The sequence below is a fragment of the Amphiura filiformis genome, chromosome 8, assembly GCF_039555335.1.
Source record: "Amphiura filiformis chromosome 8, Afil_fr2py, whole genome shotgun sequence".
Lineage (NCBI taxonomy): Eukaryota > Metazoa > Echinodermata > Ophiuroidea > Amphilepidida > Amphiuridae > Amphiura > Amphiura filiformis.
This window is the reverse complement of record NC_092635.1, coordinates 55302670-55327337: the sequence shown is the minus strand read 5'-3', so window position 1 is coordinate 55327337 and position 24668 is coordinate 55302670. Positions and strand designations below refer to the sequence as shown.

The 24668-nt window shown below is 37.7% G+C and overlaps 1 protein-coding gene across 1 annotated transcript in view; it reads left to right on the top strand.

The window, feature by feature from the left end:
- LOC140159237 (proto-oncogene tyrosine-protein kinase ROS-like) overlaps window positions 1-24668 on the top strand; it is a 50773-nt gene that overhangs the window by 9796 nt on the left and 16309 nt on the right. The window contains exons 4-8 of the mRNA XM_072182645.1: window positions 2690-2814; window positions 4104-4160; window positions 5303-5414; window positions 17402-17446; window positions 24448-24653. Of these exons, the coding sequence (XP_072038746.1) occupies window positions 2690-2814; window positions 4104-4160; window positions 5303-5414; window positions 17402-17446; window positions 24448-24653 (545 nt within the window). The remainder of the gene's footprint in view (window positions 1-2689; window positions 2815-4103; window positions 4161-5302; window positions 5415-17401; window positions 17447-24447; window positions 24654-24668) is intronic.

The following is a 24668-nucleotide window of genomic DNA, read 5'->3' as shown; positions in this document are numbered from 1 at the left end:
ATCTGTTGATGCGGTTTTGAAACCTTGTGTTTGTAGCTATGAGGTTATGTTCCTGCAGGAAGTCTTTCATGTGGTTGCCATTTCTATTGGTTTCTTTAGCAGGTGTGAAGAGAGCATCCAATGGCCCAAGCTGAGCATTAAAGTCTCCTCCAATTATAAGTAAGTTATGAGCTGGGATGGCATTAACTGTAGAAGAGAGTTCTTGGTAGAAGGAGATAACAGCTTCTTCAGGTTGTTCGTTATGTGGACTGTAGCAGCAGAGAACTGTGGATGTTGGATTGCCCAGCAGAGAAATTTCCATAATCCGTTCATTATGACTAATAATGGACATGCAGGAATTGATGGCTCTTGGTGAGATTAAGAAGCCTACTCCACCAGTGGCAGCATTCCTTTGGTTCTTCCATGCTGAAGAGGTGACTAATCTGTATCCATTCAGATCTTCCTGCAAGAGGGAGTCATTGTGACAAATCCGGTGTTCCTGCAGACATATGATGTCAATGCCATAATGTGCGGCTTCATGAGCAAGTTCTTCTTTTTTGGCTAGTGAGTTGAGAGTTCTGATGTTGAAAGTGCTGATGGTAAATGGTTTTTTCCTTTGTACAAATTTGTCTTGACCATCCTTATCTGCATCAGGTTTGGTCCGTCCAGGGATGGTATCAACTGGCTTTGAGATCAAACCGTCATTGATGTTAGCATAGTCTAACGGTGACTTAGATGGTCCAGACTTCATAGCAGGGGCTTTAACCCTGGTGCTTAAATGTAAACTCATATTTCTTGTCAATGGCTGAATAAGACAGAGGTCGCCACTCCTTCTGTCATAGAGGATATAAAGGAAAGGTTTCAGCATTTAGTCCAGTTGCCACCCATACTAAATCATATGGGGATACACCTGGTCGCCTGCCGAGGAGATCTGTGTGTATGTACCCCTCAGCGGCATCGGCGAAGTCTCGATTTTTCCCAGACTCAGGTGTCTCTACCCTACAGAAGTACCTGAAACAGGTATTCTGTCCTACCATGCAAACGAAGCTGAAGACTAAAACTAAATATTAAGCCCTAGACAACTGGATGCTGAGAAGGAGGAAGAACTAGTATAAGCAGGAAAACACATGGAGCACCCAAAGGATGTGCTTGTGATACTCGATTATATATCTTTGGGAATTAACATTTCTTTTCAAAAGCAGACCAATGGTGTTTGCTTGAAATGAATCTGATATAATTCAATATTATTGGAATTGAATTCTACTATGCAGCCAGGGACAGCCACGCTGGCACCATCTATAGCTTCAAGCTGCTTCAGTCGGCGGAGCTCTGCACTACAGACAATAAAAAGGCACGTCACTGTCACATTTTATAAACTAATATTGCCCCAATTGTTGTATAAAGAAATCGTGTACAAAATATACCAGCTTATACCTATATACAGAACGGTGATTTATGCATCAATTAAACATGCCTGTACACTTCTACTGGTTCGAACAGGCTCCGTCTGCATGCCATGACTAGCGCCATCTATACGAGCTGAGACCAACTTTAAATAACAATACGCTATTTAAATAACAGTGCAGCTCATGCTAATGAGATAGTGCCTTTTCCTACCAATTATTCCATGGTAATACGCTGGCGAAGTTATGTAATAATCGGATTAACTACCATAGCAATAGGTGAAAACAATTTTTGAATATACCGCGTTGCATTGGTACGTGCACGCGGTACCTCTGCATTGAACCATTAATTTAAATCACTCGCACCTGTAAGATTAGTATCTTTGAAAAGACCGGTATTATATTCAGTCTATGATTGCAGACATACACAGGTGATGGATGCAACCTGCTTGTAGTGCAGCGCGATATATTCAAAAGTGTTTTCACCTATTGCTATGGTAGTTAATCCGATTTATTACGTCACTTCGCCAGCGTATTGACGTCAAATTTACGACAGGGATATCACAATCATTTCGAATCTTCATAAACATGATAAAAGGAGAAGGAAAAAAATCACATTGTCGCACAATGAAATTAATCTAAATTATGTCGCAATATGATTTTATTACATGCTCCAAATAAGGCACGTGAAAATACAAGAAGTTCCAAAAGTCATTGTACTCATGTATTTGATCATAACGCATGTAAATGAGGAACTTAAATGTATTTTCTAATTTCGTGACGGTGTACATACATCCATTAAATAATCATACCGTATTTAAAGGAGCTGTAGCTCAGGGACAAAACTTTCCTAAATTAAAATTTCACCAATTTTACACATCCTAGTTGTGTAAAACTAGACCTCAGTTTGTTTTGAATCTCCTTCAAATGCAAAGAAAATAATTATTGTAAATTATATATATATGTTTTTGATGATCATCCCAAAACGCAGGTTAGTCATTTTCCACTTAACTTAAATACTAGAAAAATATTTACCATGATTAACCTGCTTTACCCAAGTAATAACATATTTAAAGGTTAGAATGTTAACAGAAAAACATGGTTGCATTACTTCAAGGTAAATATCTGAAGTTTGGTGTCCAATAATCGTAACCACATAGCCTAGCTGCAGGAATTTCGGAATCCGACATTTTTTACTGGTGTTATAGGCACACGTTTTGGTACAAGTAAATAACTGTGAGGATCCATTGGCATAGATTAGACTTTCATAATTATAATTCATATTGTTAATTTCCCATTGGTTTAAGGTTATGACAGTTACTACGTTGGACTTCTACCATATCCAGGAGAGTATGTTTTATCTATTCTGAGCTGTTCCTTTGACCTTAACAGGGACGGACCCAAACTTAAAAACAAAGATTTCATTTTAACGGTAAGATATGTAACGTTTTATGTTGCTATATTTGTAGGGTATACTCGTTTATTTCATTGAATTAAATTGCAATTTGGGACATTGCATATAGTAGGGGTGAAAAATCAAAATAAATAAAATTTAAAAAGTGTTTTCTTGTACGATTATGTTTTTGACCATTTTTAGACATTTTGGCGGCCATTTTGAAAAGCGCCCGCTATCTGGAGTTCCCCACCATTTGACGAGGTTGCATACTTTGAAAATGATTCCCCTTGCCACAAAGCAGAAACTGCTTTTATTTCCCGTGATTTGGCCACGGAATCGCTATTTTCACCCCTACTAATAAAGTTTGCTACATAAAATTATCTAGGTGAGACCGGGGCAAGTCCGCCCACCCCGTGTTTCTGATCTCGTGACTGCTGGAAAAGTACAATGATGATATAATTAGCTGGTACACGTCACAGCTAAGTACCCAAGAAAACAAGACAGTCCGACACATCTCGCCACAGAAATTATCGTCAAAAATTGTTCCGAGTCAAGGAAGTTTACTATTTTAGAACTAGTAATATTGTAATAATCTCAGGACCTTACCGAGACGTTTTTCGTTCTTATATTTATTTGGAAGGTGAACGTTTTGCCCAGCATAATATGCAATTAAAAGATCGACATTTTGTGTATAGGCATAACACGAGGTTAAGAAAAAAAGTACCGTTGGGGCAAGTCCGCCCTGTATGTGAAGGGGCAAGTCCGCCCGGTGTTTTCCCCTGGTGGAATCCCGGGGCGGATTCGCCCCATCGGCGTATTATGCAAAATATTGATTATAATACCTTTAAAAGGTACAACTACATGCAAGCATTATGTTTTAAAGTTAAATGGTATCAGTATTACTCATAACATCGTTTATGCCCTAAAACCCCCGGCTAAAACCATAAATGCCGAAGTTGTAAATAAAGGTTTTGCTCATTTTGGTCCTCTACATTTATTAGCTTACATTGTATTACATTGAGAATGAGTACCCAATATTTTTTACTAAACGTTTGCATTAAATTAATCATTGTTATACAATATTATAACATTTTCCCCCAGCACGGGGCAAATCCGCCCTTGCATCGTGATTTTTATTTTCCCTTCTCCGACCGTTACTGAAAGCTCAATGTTCTTACAAATGTGGTAGTATTTAGCTACAGTATACAGCTTTAATACATATAAATGTGTGTCTAAGATGTTAATGTGTAAAGCATTATAAGAAAGAAAATATGGCGAAAATAAGTTGAATTGTTTACTTTTTTGTCACAAATGTCCTTCTGCAGCAAGTTCCTTACCACACATTTGAAAACATCGGATTTGGATACAAGTATGACGTTAACGTAAGCAGATAATGATATAACATTTCTCTATTATTATTAGATATTAGATATATTTGTATAAAATATAAAAAAGAGGGGGTTGGATTGTCATCATGGTACATTACTGAGCACGTAACTAGTGCTAGTATACAGTAGCTCTGGGATCACCAGCAATAGGAATCTGGTAGTGAAGTATGTGACCAGTATACCGGGAGATTGTGATGTATAGCTGTACAGATATGTATCATCCTGACAGCCTCTTGTCACACTTTTACGATAGGCGAGTAGGTGCCTAACAAGCGCTACGAAGCGTGCCTCTTCACACCTAATGAAATGCTTACTAGCGTTGCGTTGGAGATACTTACTATTATATCCTCTTACTTAACAAATGTTAGATTTAAAATTCTACCAAGTATCGACCGGGGTTCGAACCACTAACCTATGGATCCATAGTCGAGACGCTATACCACTTTGCTACGAGTCGTCCTGCCAGGAAGCAGTCTATTTATCATAGTGCAGTTATGCTGCACAGCAAACATGATTCGACCTTTGCAGTAACTAAACCTGGTTAACAGGAAATTACTCCAGCAAAATCAATCGGTAAAGTCTAGTCTATCCTCCACATTGAATGGTGGACTGCACTTATGCCCAAATATGGCACTTGCCAATCAATAATCACCCACTTGAAATCCCCTGACTCGCTGCACTGACAAAAGTTAAAGACTGATATGGGAGCTATTTTGGCTGTTATCTGTCATTTACATATCAGAGAGGTACGAACATTTGCAGATGCCCCACCTACTCAGTTTTTAGCCTACATGTAGTGTAGGCCTATACAGTATTCTTGATTTACAGCAAGTACAAAAAATATCCGTCAAGTGGTTTAGCTTAATGCCCTTCGGAAGAGAGCGGTCTACAAGTGCGTGATAGTCACTAAAAGTTGCATTCGATTTACACAGGGAATTTTGCAGACCATGCCGTGCCCTTCCTTACTAAAACACCAAAGTGCGAATATTTCCAATATCTAAATTAGCTAAAAAATTAGGACATGTTACAAAACTATATTTTCTAGAATTTCAGAGAGTACAAAAAATATTGGCCGGTTATTTTTCACACAGTCTTGTTATACTAAGGTTATTATTTTTGTTTTTCTCTTTCAACAGATATTTACTGTCAACTCATTTAACTTATCTATTACTACGCCTTGGAGACGGAATTCAATACCTTCTTCAACTAGTGACCCTGATATTGACACAATTATTGAGCCGACATTAGGTATTGCTTTTAAACTTATTTAAGCTTTAAGTTTCCTTTGAGAGCGTGCAAAATTAACTCTACTGCTGCAATTCTAATAATGATTTTAAATTAAATGAAAAAGAATGAGTGTAGAACTAGAGGCAAATGGTGGTCATAGACCACAAACCTAGCTGGGGCATGTTGGTGTTGTGGAGGTATCTGACCCCTGCAAAATGTTCCAAAAATGTTCCCCTGTGATGAGGTTTGTTGTCACCGAGTTTTGAGTCCTGTACTCCTCACAGATGTCCAGAAAATTCAATTCTAAGATTTGACCCAGATGACCTTTGACCAGACACCTGCAAGATGTTCCATAATTCACCCCTGGTCATGAGTTGTCACCGAGTTTGAGCCCTGTACCTCTTACAGATGTCCAGATAACGCAATTCTAAGATTTGGCCCCAGAATGATGTCTTTTGAGCTGACTCGTGCAAAATGTTCCAATATGTTCCCCAGGTCATGAGGTTGTCACCGAGATTGAGCCCCGTCCCCCTCACAGATGTCCAGATATTGAAATTCGAAGATTTGACCCCAGCTGACCTTTGACCTGATCCATGCAAAATATTCCAAAATTTTACTCTTCTCATCAAGTTTATTGTCACTGAGTTTGAGCTCCGTACCCCCTACATATTGCCAGAAAATGCAGCAATTCTAAGATTTGACATGACCCCTGCAAAATGTCCCCCTTGTTGTGAGGTTTGTTGTCACTGAGTTTGAGCCCCATAAATACCCCTTAGGGGGCTATTATTTTCTTTGGAAGGAGGATCCCAAATATACAGGGGGTCATAAATTTTCGGAAAGAAAAATACGGGGGGGGCATAATACTTTTGATGACCAAAATGTAGGGAGTCACAAGATGACCACAGATAGTGTGTTTATTTTATTCAAAACTAGCGGGAGCTATAGAGTAAACAGGAGCAGTTAGTAAACGGGAGTGGTTAATAAAGATGTTGAACGGTGAACGTTTTAAATAAGTTATATTTTGGCTTTTGGTTTAGGTAAAAACGTTTTAATAACATTAAAATGTCGGGTTATATAAAGGTCATGATAACGTTTTAAAACGTTTTGTATGAAAACACACTACAACAATATTTTTAAATGTTTTCAAAAAATGTTATTGTAAACTATTTTTGGCAAACATTTTGCCAAATATTGTGTCAATACTAAAATAACATTATGTTAATATATTTGAACAAAAAAAACACAAAAATGTTCTTCAAATGTTTTTTTCAAAACCTTTCAATAACATTTAAATGTCGGGTTATATAAAGGTCATGAAAATGTTTTTAAAACGTTTTTGAAAATATTTTGGGCAAACATTTTTCGCAAAATATTTTTTCAACCCCAAAATAACATTCTGTTTAGAATGTTTTGTATCAAGTTTTCAAGAATGTTTTTGGAATGTTATTAAAATGTTTTTATACCCTTTATATAACCCGACATTTAAATGTTTTTGTAAAACATTTTTGTTTGCTGAGCAGTAGAATATCATAAATGTTTTTTAAGGTTATGAAAACGTTTTATAACCTTAATATACCCTTTATATAACCCGACATTTAAACGTTTTCTGACAACCTTTTATAACCTTTTGCGAATGATGTCGAAAACGTTTTGTGTTTGCTGGGATTGTGTCTTGGACTAAAACATGAATAGAAATTAGTATTATTACCCAGGTATAATTCTGGTTTACCCTGTGCACCCTGTGTTTTAGGGTTTGGTTAGGGGGATGTCATTTTCTTCGTCGGGGGGGTCGGTGACCGGAGTAAAAATTTTATGACCCTCCTATTGCGGGCACAATTTTTTTAGACCCCCCTATGTTGGGTCGAAAATTTTATGACCCCCCCCCCACACCCACTTCCACCTACACAGACTCAAGACAAATTATTCATTGCCGGAACAAAGGCGAGGAGCGCATCAAAACTTTAGAGCAAAGAAAGTGTGTGGAGTGCGTTAAAATTTAATTGTGTGTGTAAAGAAGGCGCGCTATATGCGCAAAATATCTGCATTATATAATGAAAGATTGTGTGCAAGAATACATGCACAGCGCGCGAAAAGTTTGAGTCACCAGCCCTTAATAATTCTATACCCCCTATTTTGGGTGTTGAAAATTATAACCCCTATAATTGGTCTAAAATTCTATGACCCCCACTCCCCAGTATATTCATGACCCCTTCCAAAGAAAAATGACAGCCCCTTATAATTTAAATTTAAATTAGGGTTAGGATTAGGGTTAGGTTTATAAACGGTGAGGATTAGGGTTAGGGTTATAATTGGGGTTGCTTAGGGTTAGGGTTATACTTGTGCGCAGGGTCTACCAGAATTATTCCAATACCCATGAATAGTCCTGTAACTATCACTAAATAGAATTAAATTAATTAAACTATGATCAGTCTTACCTTGTTAGTACTAGCTAGTATTTCTCATTCAAGATCACCATGATTACAGAAAACAGCAAATGGGTGATAACCATGATAACAATAAAATGTACTGGTACCATTAACTCACAGATACAGATTATAAACATTTATCCACAGTTTATAGAAGGAATTTTATCATACCACGATGCACTGACCAATTTTCATCTAACACTGAAACCTTTTAGAAATGCAGTTTTAACTTGTTGTAGGGCATAAGGTTGTGCAATAAAAATTATTTACAATATTACTTGTATACCCTAACAGCTCAAATGTTACAGTCCATGACATATATACTACATCAAATGTAATGTGGCACCACAATAGTGCTGCCCCGCACGCACAGTATAATACCCAGTGGACTCAGGAGGTATCATGAAGGGTTCGTGCACTTCTTTTACAGTTACCAATTACTAGACTTTTAAAGGCTTTTATACTATTTTCCCCAACTTCATAAACAAAACAAAAAAGGTAGGGAAAACAAATGAATTCATGTCCCGCATTCATGTAGGTCTATTCCATTTGCAAGCTATTTTTGTGTTGCGCATAATCTTAAACCATGTTTAATTTCCCTGTAAAATACAAGAACACCAATTGTTAATGTTTCAAACCGCACAAATTAGAACTGGGATTCAAATATATATTAATGCAAGATGTTTTAATCAAACAAAATAAGATACATACTCTAAGATATAAGTATAAAACAAAAACCCTAACATCAGAAGACAAGAAAATCCCCAACAATCATTTACTTAAGCAAAACATAGAGCCTGTAAACAAATGCTAGCTAGAGTTTGATATTAACTGCCATGATAATGGCACTGAAAGAATTAAAGTTCCTACTGCAAAGGAAACACATCTGATAGTTTCATATACCGGTACTAACATTGGAATTACTAATCAAGCCAAAAACACATTCATTACAAAGAAAGAGGCCAGAGAACACTTTCATTAATACAAAGAAAGAGGTCGGACATAACCATACAGAAATAAATGCTAAACATTTTAAAGCCTGGCTCATTAATCCCCTGTTTCCAAACATACCACCAAAGTCTGTAAAATACGGGTGCAAAATCAAAATCAAAAGATAAGCCAGAGCCTAATACTAGTACTTTTAATAGTAAACATAATATTAAACCCATAAATTTATACTACAATTACTGTTAAGGAGTGCCTTTAACACACCTGCATGGTTCATATCAAAAATCACATTTCTATTAAAAAACCTATATAAATATGCCATTACTGCTTATTTCCACTGCATTGACATTCAACCTTAAAGAAAACCTTTGGCTTTGCAATCACCTAAAGTTATTCACTTTGTTCATGTGCCCATATGCCATTATTTCAACTATTGCTTCCTACACAAACTACTGTCACTATTATCCAAGTTTTCTGCAACAACCTTTCAATTCCAACTAACTGCATCCAAAATCATATTAGCCATCAATCCTCCCACACATATATTCCCTGGGCTTGCAGAAACAACAGGTCATTAATTACCTTTTCAACTAATTAAGTGTCTTAGGTTAAATAACAAATTACAGTAACAAACTAACAAACACATTCATTCCTTTAGAAAAACAACTAGAGGCAAATGGTGGTCATAGACCACAAACCTAGCTGGGGCATGTTGGTGTTGTGGAGGTATCTGACCCCTGCAAAATGTTCCAAAAATGTTCCCCTGTGATGAGGTTTGTTGTCACCGAGTTTTGAGTCCTGTACTCCTCACAGATGTCCAGAAAATGCAATTCTAAGATTTGACCCAGATGACCTTTGACCAGACACCTGCAAGATGTTCCATAATTCACCCCTGGTCATGAGTTGTCACCGAGTTTGAGCCCTGTACCTCTTGCAGATGTCCAGATAATGCAATTCTAAGATTTGGCCCCAGAATGATGTCTTTTGAGCTGACCCGTGCAAAATGTTCCAATATGTTCCCCAGGTCATGAGGTTGTCACCGAGATTGAGCCCCGTACCCCTCACAGATGTCCAGATATTGAAATTCGAAGGTTTGACCCCAGCTGACCTTTGACCTGCCCCCTGCAAAATGTTCCAACATGTTCCCCTGGTCATGAGGTTGTCGCCGAGATTGAGCCCCGTACCCTTACAGATGTCCAGATATTGAAATTCGAAGATTTGACCCCAGCTGACCTTTGACCTGATCCATGCAAAATATTCCAAAATGTTACTCTTCTCATCAAGTTTATTGTCACTGAGTTTGAGCTCCGTACCCCTACATATTGCCAGAAAATGCAGCAATTCTAAGATTTGACATGACCCCTGCAAAATGTCCCCTGGTTGTGAGGTTTGTTGTCACTGAGTTTGAGACCCATAAATACCCCTTAGGGGCTATTATTTTCTTTGGAAGGAGGATCCCAAATATACAGGGGGTCATACATTTTCGGAAAGAAAAATACGGGGGGGGGGCATAATACTTTTGATGACCAAAATGTAGGGAGTCACAAGATGACCACAGATAGTGTGTTTATTTAATTCAAAACTAGCGGGAGCTAGTAGAGTAAACAGGAGCAGTTAGTAAACGGGAGTGGTTAACAAAGATGTTGAACGGTGATGATAAACATCCCAGCAAACACAAAAACGTAAACGTTTTAAATAAGTTATATTTTGGCTTTTGGTTTAGGTAAAAACGTTTTAATAACATTAAAATGTCGGGTTATATAAAGGTCATGATAACGTTTTAAAACGTTTTGTATGAAAACACACTACAACAATATTTTTAAATGTTTTCAAAAAATGTTATTGTAAACTATTTTTGCAAACATTTTTGCCAAATATTGTGTCAATACTAAAATAACATTATGTTAAAATATTTGAACCCAGGAAACACAAAATGTTCTTCAAATGTTTTTTCAAAACCTTTCAATAACATTTAAATGTCGGGTTATATAAAGGTCATGAAAATGTTTTAAAACGTTTTTGAAAATATTTTGGGCAAACATTTTTCGCAAAATATTTTTTCAACCCCAAAATAACATTCTGTTTAGAATGTTTGTATCAAGTTTTCAAGAATGTTTTTGGAATGTTATTAAAATGTTTTTATACCCTTTATATAACCCGACATTTAAATGTTTTTTGTAAAACATTTTGTTTGCTGAACAGTAGAATATCATAAAATGTTTTTTAAGTTTCTGAAAACGTTTTATAACCTTAATATACCCTTTATATAACCCGACATTTAAACGTTTTCTGACAACCTTTTGCGAATGATGTCGAAAAACTTTTGTGTTTGCTGGGATTGTGTCTTTGGCTAAAACATGAATAGGAATTATTATTATTACCCAGGTATAATTCTGGTTTACCCTGTGCACCCTGTGTTTTAGGGTTTGGTTAGGGGGATGTCATTTTCTTCGTCGGGTGGGGGGGGTCGGTGACCGGAGTAAAAATTTTATGACCCTCCTATTGCGGGCACAATCTTTTTAGACCCCCCCTATGTTGGGTCGAAAATTTTTATGTAAAGGTCATGATAACGTTTTAAAACGTTTTGTATGAAAACACACTACAACAATATTTTTAAATGTTTTCAAAAAATGTTATTGTAAACTATTTTTGCAAACATTTTTGCCAAATATTGTGTCAATACTAAAATAACATTATGTTAAAATATTTGAACCCAGGAAACACAAAATGTTCTTCAAATGTTTTTTCAAAACCTTTCAATAACATTTAAATGTCGGGTTATATAAAGGTCATGAAAATGTTTTTAAAACGTTTTTGAAAATATTTTTTCAACCCCAAAATAACATTCTGTTTAGAATGTTTGTATCAAGTTTTCAAGAATGTTTTTGGAATGTTATTAAAATGTTTTTATACCCTTTATATAACCCGACATTTAAATGTTTTTTGTAAAACATTTTTGTTTGCTGAACAGTAGAATATCATAAAATGTTTTTTAGGTTATGAAAACGTTTTATAACCTTAATATACCCTTTATATAACCCGACATTTAAACGTTTTCTGACAACCTTTTATAACCTTTTGCGAATGATGTCGAAAACATTTTGTGTTTGCTGGGATTGTGTCTTGGACTAAAACATGAATAGGAATTATTATTATTACCCAGGTATAATTCTGGTTTACCCTGTGCACCCTGTGTTTTAGGGTTTGGTTAGGGGATGTCATTTTCTTCGTCGGGTGGGGGGGTCGGTGACCGGAGTAAAATTTTTTTATGACCCTCCTATTGCGGGCACAATCTTTTTTTAGACCCCCCCCCCCTATGTTGGGTCGAAAATTTTTATGACCCCCCCACCCACTTCCACCTACACAGACTCAAGACAAATTATTCATTGCCGGAACAAAGGCGAGGAGCGCATCAAAACTTTAGAGCAAAGAAAGTGTGTGGAGTGCGTTAAAATTTAATTGTGTGTGTAAGGAAGGCGCGCTATATGCGCAAAATATCTGCATTATATAATGAAAGATTGTGTGCAAGAATACATGCACAGCGCGCGAAAAGTTTGAGTCACCAGCCCTTAATAATTCTATACCCCCTATTTTGGGTGTTGAAAAATTACAACCCCCTATATTGGTCTAAAAACTCTATGACCCCCACTCCCCAGTATATTCATGACCCCCTTCCAAAGAAAATGACAGCCCCTTATAATTTAAATTTAAATTAGGGTTAGGATTAGGGTTAGGTTTATAAACGGTGAGGATTAGGGTTAGGGTTATAATTGGGGTTGCTTAGGGTTAGGGTTATACTTGTGCGCAGGGTCTACCAGAATTATTCCAATACCCATGAATAGTCCTGTAACTATCACTATAGAATTAAATTAATTAAACTATGATCAGTCTTACCTTGTTAGTACTAGCTAGTATTTCTCATTCAAGATCACCATGATTACAGAAAACAGCAAATGGGTGATAACCATGATAACAATAAAATGTACTGGTACCATTAACTCACAGATTATAAACATTTATCCACAGATTATAGAAGGAATTTTATCATACCACGATGCACTAACCAATTCATCTAACACTGAAACCTTTTAGAAATGCAGTTTTAACTTGTTGTAGGGCATAAGGTTGTGCAATAAAAATTATTTACAATATTACTTGTATACCATGACCAATTGACCCCTAAAAACAGCTCAAATGTTACAGTCCATGACATATATACTACATCAAATGTAATGTGGCACCACAATAGTGCTGCTGCGCACGCACAGTATAATACCCAGTGGTATCATGAAGGGTACCTGCACTTCTTTTATAGTTACCAATTACTAGACTTTTAAAAGCTTTTATACTATTTTCCCCAACTTCATAAACAAAAAAAAGGTAGGGAAAACAAATGAATTCATATCCCGCATTCATGTAGGTCTATTCCATTTGCAAGCTATTTTTGTGTTGCGCATAATCTTAAACCATGTTTAATTTCCCTGTAAAATACAAGAACACCAATTGTTAATGTTTTAAACCACACAAATTAGTTAACTGGGATTCAAATATATATTAATGCAAGATGTTTTAATCAAACAAAATAAGATACATACTCTAAGATATAAGTATAAAACAAAAAACCCTAACATCAGAAGACAAGAAAATCCCCAACAATCATTTACTTAAGCAAAACATAGAGCCTGTAAACAAATGCTAGCTAGAATTTGATATTAACTGCCATGATAATGGCACTGAAAGAATTAAAGTTCCTACTGCAAAGGAAACACATCTGATAGTTTCATATACCAGTACTAACATTGGAATTACTAATCAAGCCAAAAACACATTCATTACAAAGAAAGAGGCCAGAGAACACTTTCATTAATACAAAGAAAGAGGTCGGACATATAACCATACAGAAATAAATGCTAAACATTTTAAAGCCTGGCTCATTAATCCCCTGTTTCCAAACATACCACCAAAGTCTGTAAAATACGGGTGCAAAATCAAAATCAAAAGATAAGCCAGAGCCTAATACTAGTACTTTTAATAGTAAACATAATATTAAACCCATAAATTTATACTACAATTACTGTTAAGGAGTGCCTTTAACACACCTGCATGGTTCATATCAAAATCAAATTTCTATTAAAAAACCTATATAAATATGCCATTACTGCTTATTTCCACTGCATTGACATTCAACCTTAAAGAAAACCTTTGGCTTTGCAATCACCTAAAGTTATTCACTTTGTTCATGTGCCCATATGCCATTATTTCAACTATTGCTTCCTACACAAACTACTGTCACTATTATCCAAGTTTTCTGCAACAACCTTTCAATTCCAACTAACTACATCCAAAATCATATTAGCCATCAATCCTCCCACACATATATTCCCTGGGCTTGCAGAAACAACAGGTCATTAATTACCTTTTCAACTAATTAAGTGCCTTAGGTTAAATAACAAATTACAGTAACAAACTAACAAACACATTCATTCCTTTAGAAAACAATGATTCAAAAAGACCAAACCATATCTTCACTAGTCAAATAATTCTTACATAGCATCAAGTCAGGGTTTCATACTCAAAGGGTAACAAAAAAAAAACATGTGCATTTTCACTTTGTTGCCAGCGGAAGAAAACGGGAAGATTACAGTGGTTTGTTGCCAGCGGAAGAACCCGAACGATTACATTACCTAGCTGGGGGGTGTAAACCCCCCAGCTAGGTAATTAAAAGAATTGATAATTCAACTTTTCGGCAATTTCCAGAACCTTTCAAATCGACTGGCACATCGATGCATATTGACCTTTACGGTAAATGCCATAATTATTTTTTGCGGTTAGACCTGAGATATCTTCATTTGACGTCAAGCCGATGTGCACATCGTAAAGAGAATTACTAGGCATTTGATGTCTAACCACAAAGAATTCGGGATTTACCGAAAAGGTCAATTGTCATTGCGTATGTTGAACAGTGAATTTTTCCTTTCCATGGTCCTTCAAATTGACTCGCACATCGATGCCAATATCGCTACTGCGCATGTTGAACTATAAAGTTAAGTAAGCACCACATATGTGCGTGATAATGTTTTGGAAATAAAATATTTGGAAAGGTTTTGGATGTAAAACATGGTTATTACCTAGGTGGGTTTACACCCACCTAGGTATTCTTTTTTAGTCCATTCCTTCCGCTGGCAACAGAGACTCAGAGAGGGTTAAAGTATGAAACCCAAGTTGATGTCATGGAAAATTGTTTTGCCTTTGTTTACTAGAGGGTGTTCCTCTGTGGTAATAGTGTGTGTTAGAACCTGTGAGGGTTAATATTGTGGGCAGTCTCCGTGGGACTTGCAAAGAAAGTTTAGTAAAACCATAAATAACTGATGGCACCTCTGGGATAGCTGCTATGAGGAAAGTGGAATTTGTTTTTGTAATTCTTTAACATGTCTAACATCTGATGTTTGTTTGCAGCAGCTATTATCATGATGATGCTCAAATTGTTGAGCCGATTCAAGTGATTTAATGCTTGTGGGTGACAGTTTGGAATTATGTGCTGTGGTCCAGCTTTCTGAAAATAAGGACAAAATAACTTGTTGCAAGTATTTGTTCTTTGCTGTAGCTACTTCAATAGCTTTTCAGTCAGTGCCCCAAACATTTGTAGATTGGTTTTGATTTGGTTTCTAAAATTTAAAGATGTCTTTTCCAAAATTGCACATATTTGCTAACAAATCGCGGCTTTGCAGCAATTGCAGGCATACTTGTAGTATGTCTTTTTGAATTTGTACTCATTTTGTGGGACAGGGACAAATAGCATAATTTTGAGGTTTACTAAATACTTGCTAGCCCAGCCAGGGTACAATGACATGAACGATCTAGACCCAGGGTCTTTGATGTGAAAATAATGGCATATCCAGTGGAGTAGTTTTCACTTGGAAAATGTGTTTGTACCTCTATATCACTGAATCATGAAAAAAAATAATAATACAAATTCATGTAGGCCTATACAAAATGTCCCAATTGAAAAATCGTGTACAGATAGGCCTAATACTGATATCAGAGACATGGCACACTAATTACCTAGGTGGGTTTACACAAACCTAGGTATTAGAATCAGTCGTGTTGTACTTCCGCTGGCAACAGAGACTCACCTATCATGGCCCAGTTCTTGAACCCCAATATATTTGTATATTCATTGAATAACCTTTGACAAATTTGGGTACAAAAAACTCATACTCTGTAACAAATTCAAAATGCTATGTCACTTGCACATATAATCATGGAAGTATACTATATAGTGAGCATGGTCAGAACAGAGATCAAAAGTAGAATCAGACTTGCAGCTGGAAGTTGATTCCCAATTGGGTAATAAAACCACCCCTTGCTGCAACCCAGTCACAACTCTAATTTCACTGACCTCCAAGCAGGTGATGTCAGCCACTTACTCCGATTTCACCATTCAGAAGTTCACTGGCGGTTGTCATGGTTGTTGTGGATATTATAATAATGTGCAGATGATGAGCATTGATCATGTTGATTACCTAGCTGGGGATTTACAACCCCCCCCCACCGAGCTAGGTACTGTTTTGCTATTCGATCTTTCTTACCTATCTGGGGGGTTTACAACCCCCGAGCTAGGTACTGTTTTGCTATCCAATCTTTCTTTTTTCTTCTTCTTTCTGACAATAACTTGGGCATTTCCGGTATTTAACCAAATACCTTCAAACTGCTTCTTCTGTCACATATTATATATAGTACAATGATGTCATTTGCATGCATCGGCTATACCACACGCCTATAACTTGCATACAGAATTGGGGTCAAAGGTCATTAAGGGGTAAAATCTTACAATTGTATTATCTGGATATCTGTAAGGGGTATGGGGCTCAAAGTCGGTGACGACAAATCTCATGACCAGGGGAACGTTTTGCAGGGGACAGGGCAAAGGTCATGCAGATGTGAAATTTTAGAAATGCATTTCCTGTACATCTGTAAGGAGTACGGCGCTCAAACTTGGTGACAACAAACTTAATGATCAGGGGAACATTTTGGGTCAAAGGTTATCTGGGGTTAAATCTTAGAATTCACTTTCTGGATACCTGCAAGGGGTATGGGGCTCAAATTCAGTGACAACAAATCTCATGATCAGGGGAACATTTTGCAGGGGTCAGGTCAAAGGTCGTATAGAGGTCAAATCTTAAAATGTCTTTTCTGGACATCTGTAAGGGGTACGGGACTCAAACTCGGTGACAACAAACTTGATGACCACGGAAACATTTTTGAACATTTTGCAGGGGTCAGGTCAAAGGTCATCTGGGTCAAATTTTAAAATTGCATTTTCTGACATCCGTAAGGAGAAAGGGACTCAAACTCGGCGACAACAAACAACATGACCAGGGGAAAATTTTGGAAAATTTTGCAGGGGTCAGATACCTCCACAACACCAACACGCCCCACCTAGGTTTGTGGTCTATGACCATCATTTGCCTCTAGTTACAAATTGCTTTGTGTTTACAAGTTTAAAATTCATGATAATTCTATTGCTGTTGCTGCCTACATGTAGCTCTCCGCTCTTTCTGGATATTCGCTTAAGTATTAAAGTGATGGAAGAAACCTTGTGAACTTTTCTTGATTCTTACTATTTGTTTCCAGATTGTTACGAAACAACAGGAGACTTGGAGTTTTGCCGCAATCAACGTAAGTGCAGACTTATTTTTCTTGTAGTGCACGGGTGGGCAACCCCAGTACGGCCTACTGGCGAATTTTGTGGGGCCTGTGAGACCCTCTTCTTCTTTCAATATAGTACAGTCCGAACATAGTGTATAGTCGTACTTTTTGTTGGGTATAGGAAATTAAGGTGCGTTAAAAATAAAAGTCGTCTAGCGGAGCTGGACACACTGCACCTGCCCTTTGAAGCCTTCCAGGGAGATGCTGTCAACAAGCTGCTCGGGAAGTGCATTCCAGAGCCTGATTCCATCTGGGAAGAACGAATGTTGGTAAACAGTTGTCCTTGCAAATGGCACATGATATTTCATTGGTTGGAACAAGGTAGGAGTGTGCAATATCAACAAGTCCATAAGCGATGCGGTACATCATTTCCACTTTAGCCTGGGCACGCCGCTCCTGTAGCATTGTAGGGTTGGCCATTGCAGTGGTGAAGCATGGCTGATACACTACTGGTAGTTCTGTAGTCATGGAAGACGAAGCGGGCATATCTACGTTGTACCATTTCCATTTTCCTAATGTAAGTAGTGGAGTGCGAATACCAGACGACACTAGCATATTCCATTACAGGAGCTTAAAGGACGCAGAAATGTCTTATAGCAGAGAACTTTTGATCTGATTTGTTCGGGTTTTGACAATCCTGGATAACCCAAGAAAGCCTCTATTGAAGCTTATTTCCATTGGGATCCATCTGAATACCGGGACGGGTTGGGAACAGTCAGGGATTAACACCCTACTCTTTTCGAAACTGGCTGCGAGATACATGCACAGGTATGACTCTCTGCACATGGGACCGACGGCTTAACGTCCCCTCCGAAGAAAAGAGTACTTGCATGATTCATTTACCCAATTTTAAATGAACCATGGGGGAGAGCGGAAGTTTGAATTTAATCTACAGATGTTGCCAATTAATTTCAGACTTTTTTTCCAAGTCAATATCCCAGCAAATCGCCACCGCCGGAATCGAACCCGGACCTCATGCACTAAAGGCAAGTACCCTAACCATTGCGCCACGCTCTCCGCGTTGGTCTCCTAGGGCACTGGTTGATGTTTCTTTGCAGGAATGCATGGGTAGAGTTGGCTTAAGAAGCAATTGTTTTGAATGTGAGGATTCCAGGTGAGATTATGGTGGATATTGACGCCGAAGTATTTAGCAGAGTCTGCCTCTTCGAGAGTATGGCCATGAATGTATATATGACATCTTGAAGCTCTTCTTGTTGTTGGTGACGTGGAGCACTTGACATTTTTAGGGATGAAATTCCATCAACCAATCATTCTCCCACATCTGCAATTGATCGAGATCGTGCTGAAGACCAGCTGCATCTTCCTCCTTCTGGATTTTCCCGTAGAGGATGCAGTCATCTGCAAATAGCTTGACCGTAGATTGAGGTGATATAACATCGGGCAAGTCATTGATGAAGAGGAGAAAGAGCAATGACCCAAGCACACTGCCTTGTGGGACTCCGGAGTAGACAGGAGGTGTATAGATGTAGCACCATCCAGGGTCACTTGCTGGGAGCGATGGTTCAGAAAATCAGCAATCCAGGCGTATGTGAATTCCATAAACCTTAAGTTTATGAAACAGTCTCAAATGTGAAACTCGATCAAATGCCTTCGAGAAATCAGACTTGGTCTCGATTTTCTATGGTTTTTGCCAGATCTTGGACGGTTTGGATAAGCTGTGTCGCATTTGATCGTCTTTTGCGGAAGCCATGCTGGGCATCGTTGAGAATATTATGCTTATCGAGGTGACGTATGATACTGCTGCAGATGACGTGTTCTGGAACTTTACATGTGACAGATGTGCGTGATATATGGGACGGTAGTTTTCAGCTTTGTTCCTGTAACCTTTTTTGAAAACAGGCACCATTGGCTCCCTTGGTTGAGAGAAGCTTGGAAGAACAAAGAGATGACTGGAGTAAGCTCGTCTGCCAACACTTTCAACAGTCTAGTTGGAATCTCGTCTGGTCCACATGCGCGATTTATGGATTTGGAGACCAGAGAGCAGTTTGTGGATACCATCAGGATGGATGATGTTTGGATCAATGACTGAGTGAGGACTTGCCTTTTATGGTGGTTACATCCTCGTTCATATTAAACACAAACGAGAACTATTTATTCAAAATGTTTGCCTATCAGAGTAGCTGATACCGTTGGAAGCTTTCAATGGGCCAACCCCAGCATTGTCACATTTATTACTGTTAATAAAGCTCTAAAAGCGCTTGGGATTTGAGGAAGATTCTGGAAAAATAATGTTAGTTACATAATCATCGTATTCTTTCTTACTAACTGACCTTCATGTAGCATACTGCAGTTACTGTCCGTTTTCCTATACACAATACACAGTGCTCTCACCATTGACGCGTGACCCCTACAAATGATGTATGTTGGCAGAATGGGCACTTGACTAGTTAACATCACTGTGTGAAAAATAACCAACCAATATTTTATTTATTCTCCAAAACTTCTAGCAAATATATTTCTCTAACATGACCTAAAATTACAGCTAGGTTAGATGTTCAGAAATGGTCGCACTTTTGTAAAATATGAGTGAGGGCAAGGCATATCTAGCCAACTCCCCGTGTTAATTGAATGGAGATTTGACCGAAAATATTGGTATCGGACCGCTCACTTCTGAAGGATGCCACAAAAAACGGTAAAAGCTACATTTTAATTATTCTCTGGCAAACCTTCATGATGAGTTTCTTATATAGTATGCCGAAATTGGGTACTGTAGGTGATTGACAAAGGGTCGCACTTTTCTGATAAATAAGTGACAGTGAACATGAAATATCAGCGCCCATAAACCCAAGTTAGTAGCTAGTTAGTGGAGGCCGTCACGGGACTGATTATTGATTATTGAAGTGCCTTATTAATAGATACGCACGATTTAGGGCAAGAAAAACAAAGCGGGACACTTTTGGAGACATCATCATCATCATCATCATCATCATCATCATCATCATCGACATCATCATCCTCATCACTTTCTACATTTTTTCTAAACAACATAGGGCCTACCGTTTTAATGAAATAAAACATCACGATTTTCATCACAAAACAAATATAATGCATAAGAAATCGTTTGTTTTAGAGCGTGATGATGAAATAAAACATCACGATTTTCATCCCGAAACAAAGTAATACATAAGAAATCAATTTTTCGTGAGTGATGAAATAAAACATCAAAATTGTCATGACGAAACAAAGTAATACATGAGAAATCGTTTGTTTTAAAGCGTGATGAAATAAAACATCACGATTTTCATCACAAAACAAAGTAATAGGCCTACAAAAGAAATACATTTTTCGAGAGTGATTAAATAAAACATCACGATTTTCATCACGGAACAAAGTAATACATAAGACATCGTTTGTTTGATTGCAATCAACCGCGACAGTTCGTCTCACACACATAACAATGCACTGCGATCAAATAGGTTGATGACAACATTTGATTGAATGGACTGCACTGCGCCATGATTACGTGCACCGGTTCAAATCCTTTGTTTGGAGCCAATCAATAATTTCACGTACAGCCTCTATGCAAATTAGAGTTTACACACGCTGCAGCTGGGGTAATCGACCGAAGCTGGTTGCCGTTAGTGATCGAATGCATGAGCTTATTTGCTTTACTGAATCGATTTACTGGATTAATTTCCTGTTAACTGGGTTTAATGCCACAAAGGTCGAATCGCCTTTGCCATGGACCATGACTGCATCATGGTCTTAAGAACCTTGTATCTCTCACAATCGTTTGGTTTCTTAGAGTGCCGAGCTGTATGAAAGCTACGCTTCTTCTGCCGATTGAGTCTTTTAACCTGCTTCGTGATCCAAGGTTGATTATATCTTGTAGTGACAACTTTTGAAGGTCACCTCTATCAAGATTGACAAGAAGACACACGTACCCCACATCTGTTATGTTGGATGGGACTACTGGTAGTATACCAGTGCCGTACTATTACGCTGACTTTCGTATTCGGCGAGGAGGACGATTTCGACCTCCTGGTTTGTTTACAAACAGAGAGGTAGACAAAAAACCGTTCCGCTTGTCCAAACACTCAAGTATCAGAAGGATGGTCCACAATAGCGTGATTCACGTAACCTGAATAGGGATTAAAAAGCTGTCACGTAGAACCATGTGCTTCTATTGTCCAATTTGCCATCAAGATTTCATATGGAAACAGTTCAGACCCAGTACACGATCATGTCAGAAATTAATATTTTGTTCTGGGTCTGATTATTCGGACTAGTAGTATACTTGGTAGTAAACTGCTTTTGAAAGACAAGACATTCTTCTTTCATATTGTCTATACTAGCATTTTTTCACAGAAAAAAACTCTTGTGTGGCACTGGCTTTCTTCTCTTAGGAGTAACACTTGATTCTACAAGCACTAACTCATGATCACCCAGTGCTGGTAATGCAGTACATCTAATAACAAGGGATGGGCGGTTGGTAGAAAATAAGTCAAGCGTATTATCACTCCTTGTAGGAAATAACATCATTTGTTCTATGCCGATGTCAGAGTTCAAGTCCAAGAAACGCTGATTTAGACTGATTGGGTACTGATGTCCGTCAATTGTTTGAGTAGCCCAGTTGATGTCCGGGAGATTCAGATCACCACTGATCCATACAACTGTATTGCGAAATTTGGTGGCAATTTCTTCAATGTGGGAGCACATTTTATGAAATACTAACCAAATGGATAATGGATGTATTGGATGGCACCATTGTCTCTCACAAACCAACTATTATGATGACAGCACAGTTGGTAAGCTTAAACAAGAAACACTCTCACCTCAGATGATGACACGTACAGGAAAACTATAGGCAAGATGCAGTTACTGTTACTTGAGGATCCAGAGACAATAGACCATCAACAAATTTCCCACCACAAGCAAGGTTGTGGAATTCCATAGGCTGATGGAAAGCTAAGCTTAAAAATGCAGGTTAATTGAATTCTGCAGGCTGGTCACATAGGAAAAATCAGTTAAAAACTTCAAGCTACAGAATAGTCAGATGACACAAAAATTGGTAAATAAAGATCACAACCCAGGATAATAGATGTGATTTCTTCACATGGGTGGTTTGAAGTTTAAAGGCTACAAAAAATTCAGATCTAGCACTGGACATGTCCAGCGCCCACACATGCAAATACAAAAGTGCTCTCACCATTGACGCGTGACCTCTACAAACAGTGTATGTTATAGGTATAGGGCATTGCCTAGTTAACGTCACTGTGTAAAAAATAACCGGCCAATATGTTTTGTACTCTCTGAAATTCTAGAAAATATAGTTTTGTAACATGTCCTAAATTTTTAGCTAATTCAAATGTTTAGAAATATTCGCACTTTGGTGATTTAGTAAGGAAGGGCACGCATGGCCTGCAAAATTCCCTGTAAAATCGAATGCGACTTTTAGTGACTATCACTCACTTGTAAACCGCTCTCTTCCGAAGGGCATTAAAGCTAAACCACTTGACGGATATTTTTTATACTTAATGTCAATCAAGAATAATGTATATATTACATGTAGGCTAAAAACTGAGAAGGTGGGGCATCTGCAAATGTTCGTACCTTCCTGATATGTAAGTGACAAATAACAGCAAAAACAACTCCTATATCTGTCCATAACTTTGGTCAGTGGAGCGAGCCAGGGATTTCCGGACCGATACAGATGAATTCGTTCAACCAAATAGATAGTTTTCACGATTACACTATATTTTACTCGCAGTGTTAGGTATGTTATGTAATAATACACTTCTAGTGCCCGTTTCTATTCATCGTTATGTATTCTTCTCCCGTGCATTATTTTTGCGAACTACCCTTCATAGCCCAAATTATATAAACCTGCACGCTAAACAATGCATTATCTAAAACCCGCACGCTAAACAATAGATTCTAGATAATACGTGCACGCTCAAATACTAGAAATACTACTTTTACATAATTATATAGTAGAGTTAGGTGGCACTTTCGACACAGAGGTCACATAACTATATAATTGTCTGTTTGATATACCATCAAAAAAGTACGAATATACATTCTGTGGTGTTAAAATGGTATAGTTACAAACGGTGTTCTATTTTGCAAATATCATTGTCATAAATTATGATTAATGACCTCAAATAAATCAAACATCAAATGAGAATAATCGAGCTTCTATTAATTAAAAAGTGCCAAAAACAGGTGGATCATAATTATACAAGATGACACCATTGCAAAATATTCAGCATTTTACAAATGAAATACATGTAGGCCTATCTAAAATAACATGGCCGGGCCCGGGAAACACACACTAGCGCATAATATCATGATCATGCTTTATAATACTGAACAAATTGTAAAATCCCAATGTCGTTTGTTTTAATATAAGTAGATCATAAGTTCAAATTATAGAGCTATAAAGTCCAGTTGATATGTTTTTTTCTCATCTCAATTCACCGTAGTACTAGTCGGACATCTAAATTGATCGTTTCCAGGTGAACTGGTTCAGTGCTCTCTGTGTTCGAAACCACGATATCAATTGATCACAACATAAAGTCAATTGGTTACACACCATGCGTGAATAAGTTACTAAAGTATGACGTATGGCGCAATCGATACCATTGATAGCTAGCTTATACAGGGATTGATTTTCTTTACCAGTTAAATGCTACTTAGTTGGTCAATGGCATGGCCTGACGGTGTTTTTAAAATGTAAGATATTTTCCCTAATATTAAAACTAATATAATGAATGCAGCAATTAATATTGCCTATTGTTTTAATACACTCAAAGTGTATGACGGATAATGTACTCGTGCAAATGCATTCGTCAAGATAATTGCACTTGCCATGGAGTTATTGCATTTAGCTCTCGAGCCTATCGGCTCTCGAGCTAAATGCAATAACTCCACGGCGCGTGCGATTATCTTGACGAATGCATTGCACTCAGTTCATTATCCTTATCATACACAATCATCTTACGTTGCAGCTATCCAAGTTACTAGTGCTCCAGTGAATCCACGAATAACTTGCTTAATGCCATCAATCAATGACAATACGGTGATCGAGTCTATATTAGTTGAATGGAATGCTCCAGTACAAATTGAAGCTGGTGGGATAATAAGAAGATTCTTTCTTAGCTTACTGGACTCTAATAATGCTCAAGTGGGGGCAGGAGACTACATCCTCTCTGAGGTTAGTGAGGTGACA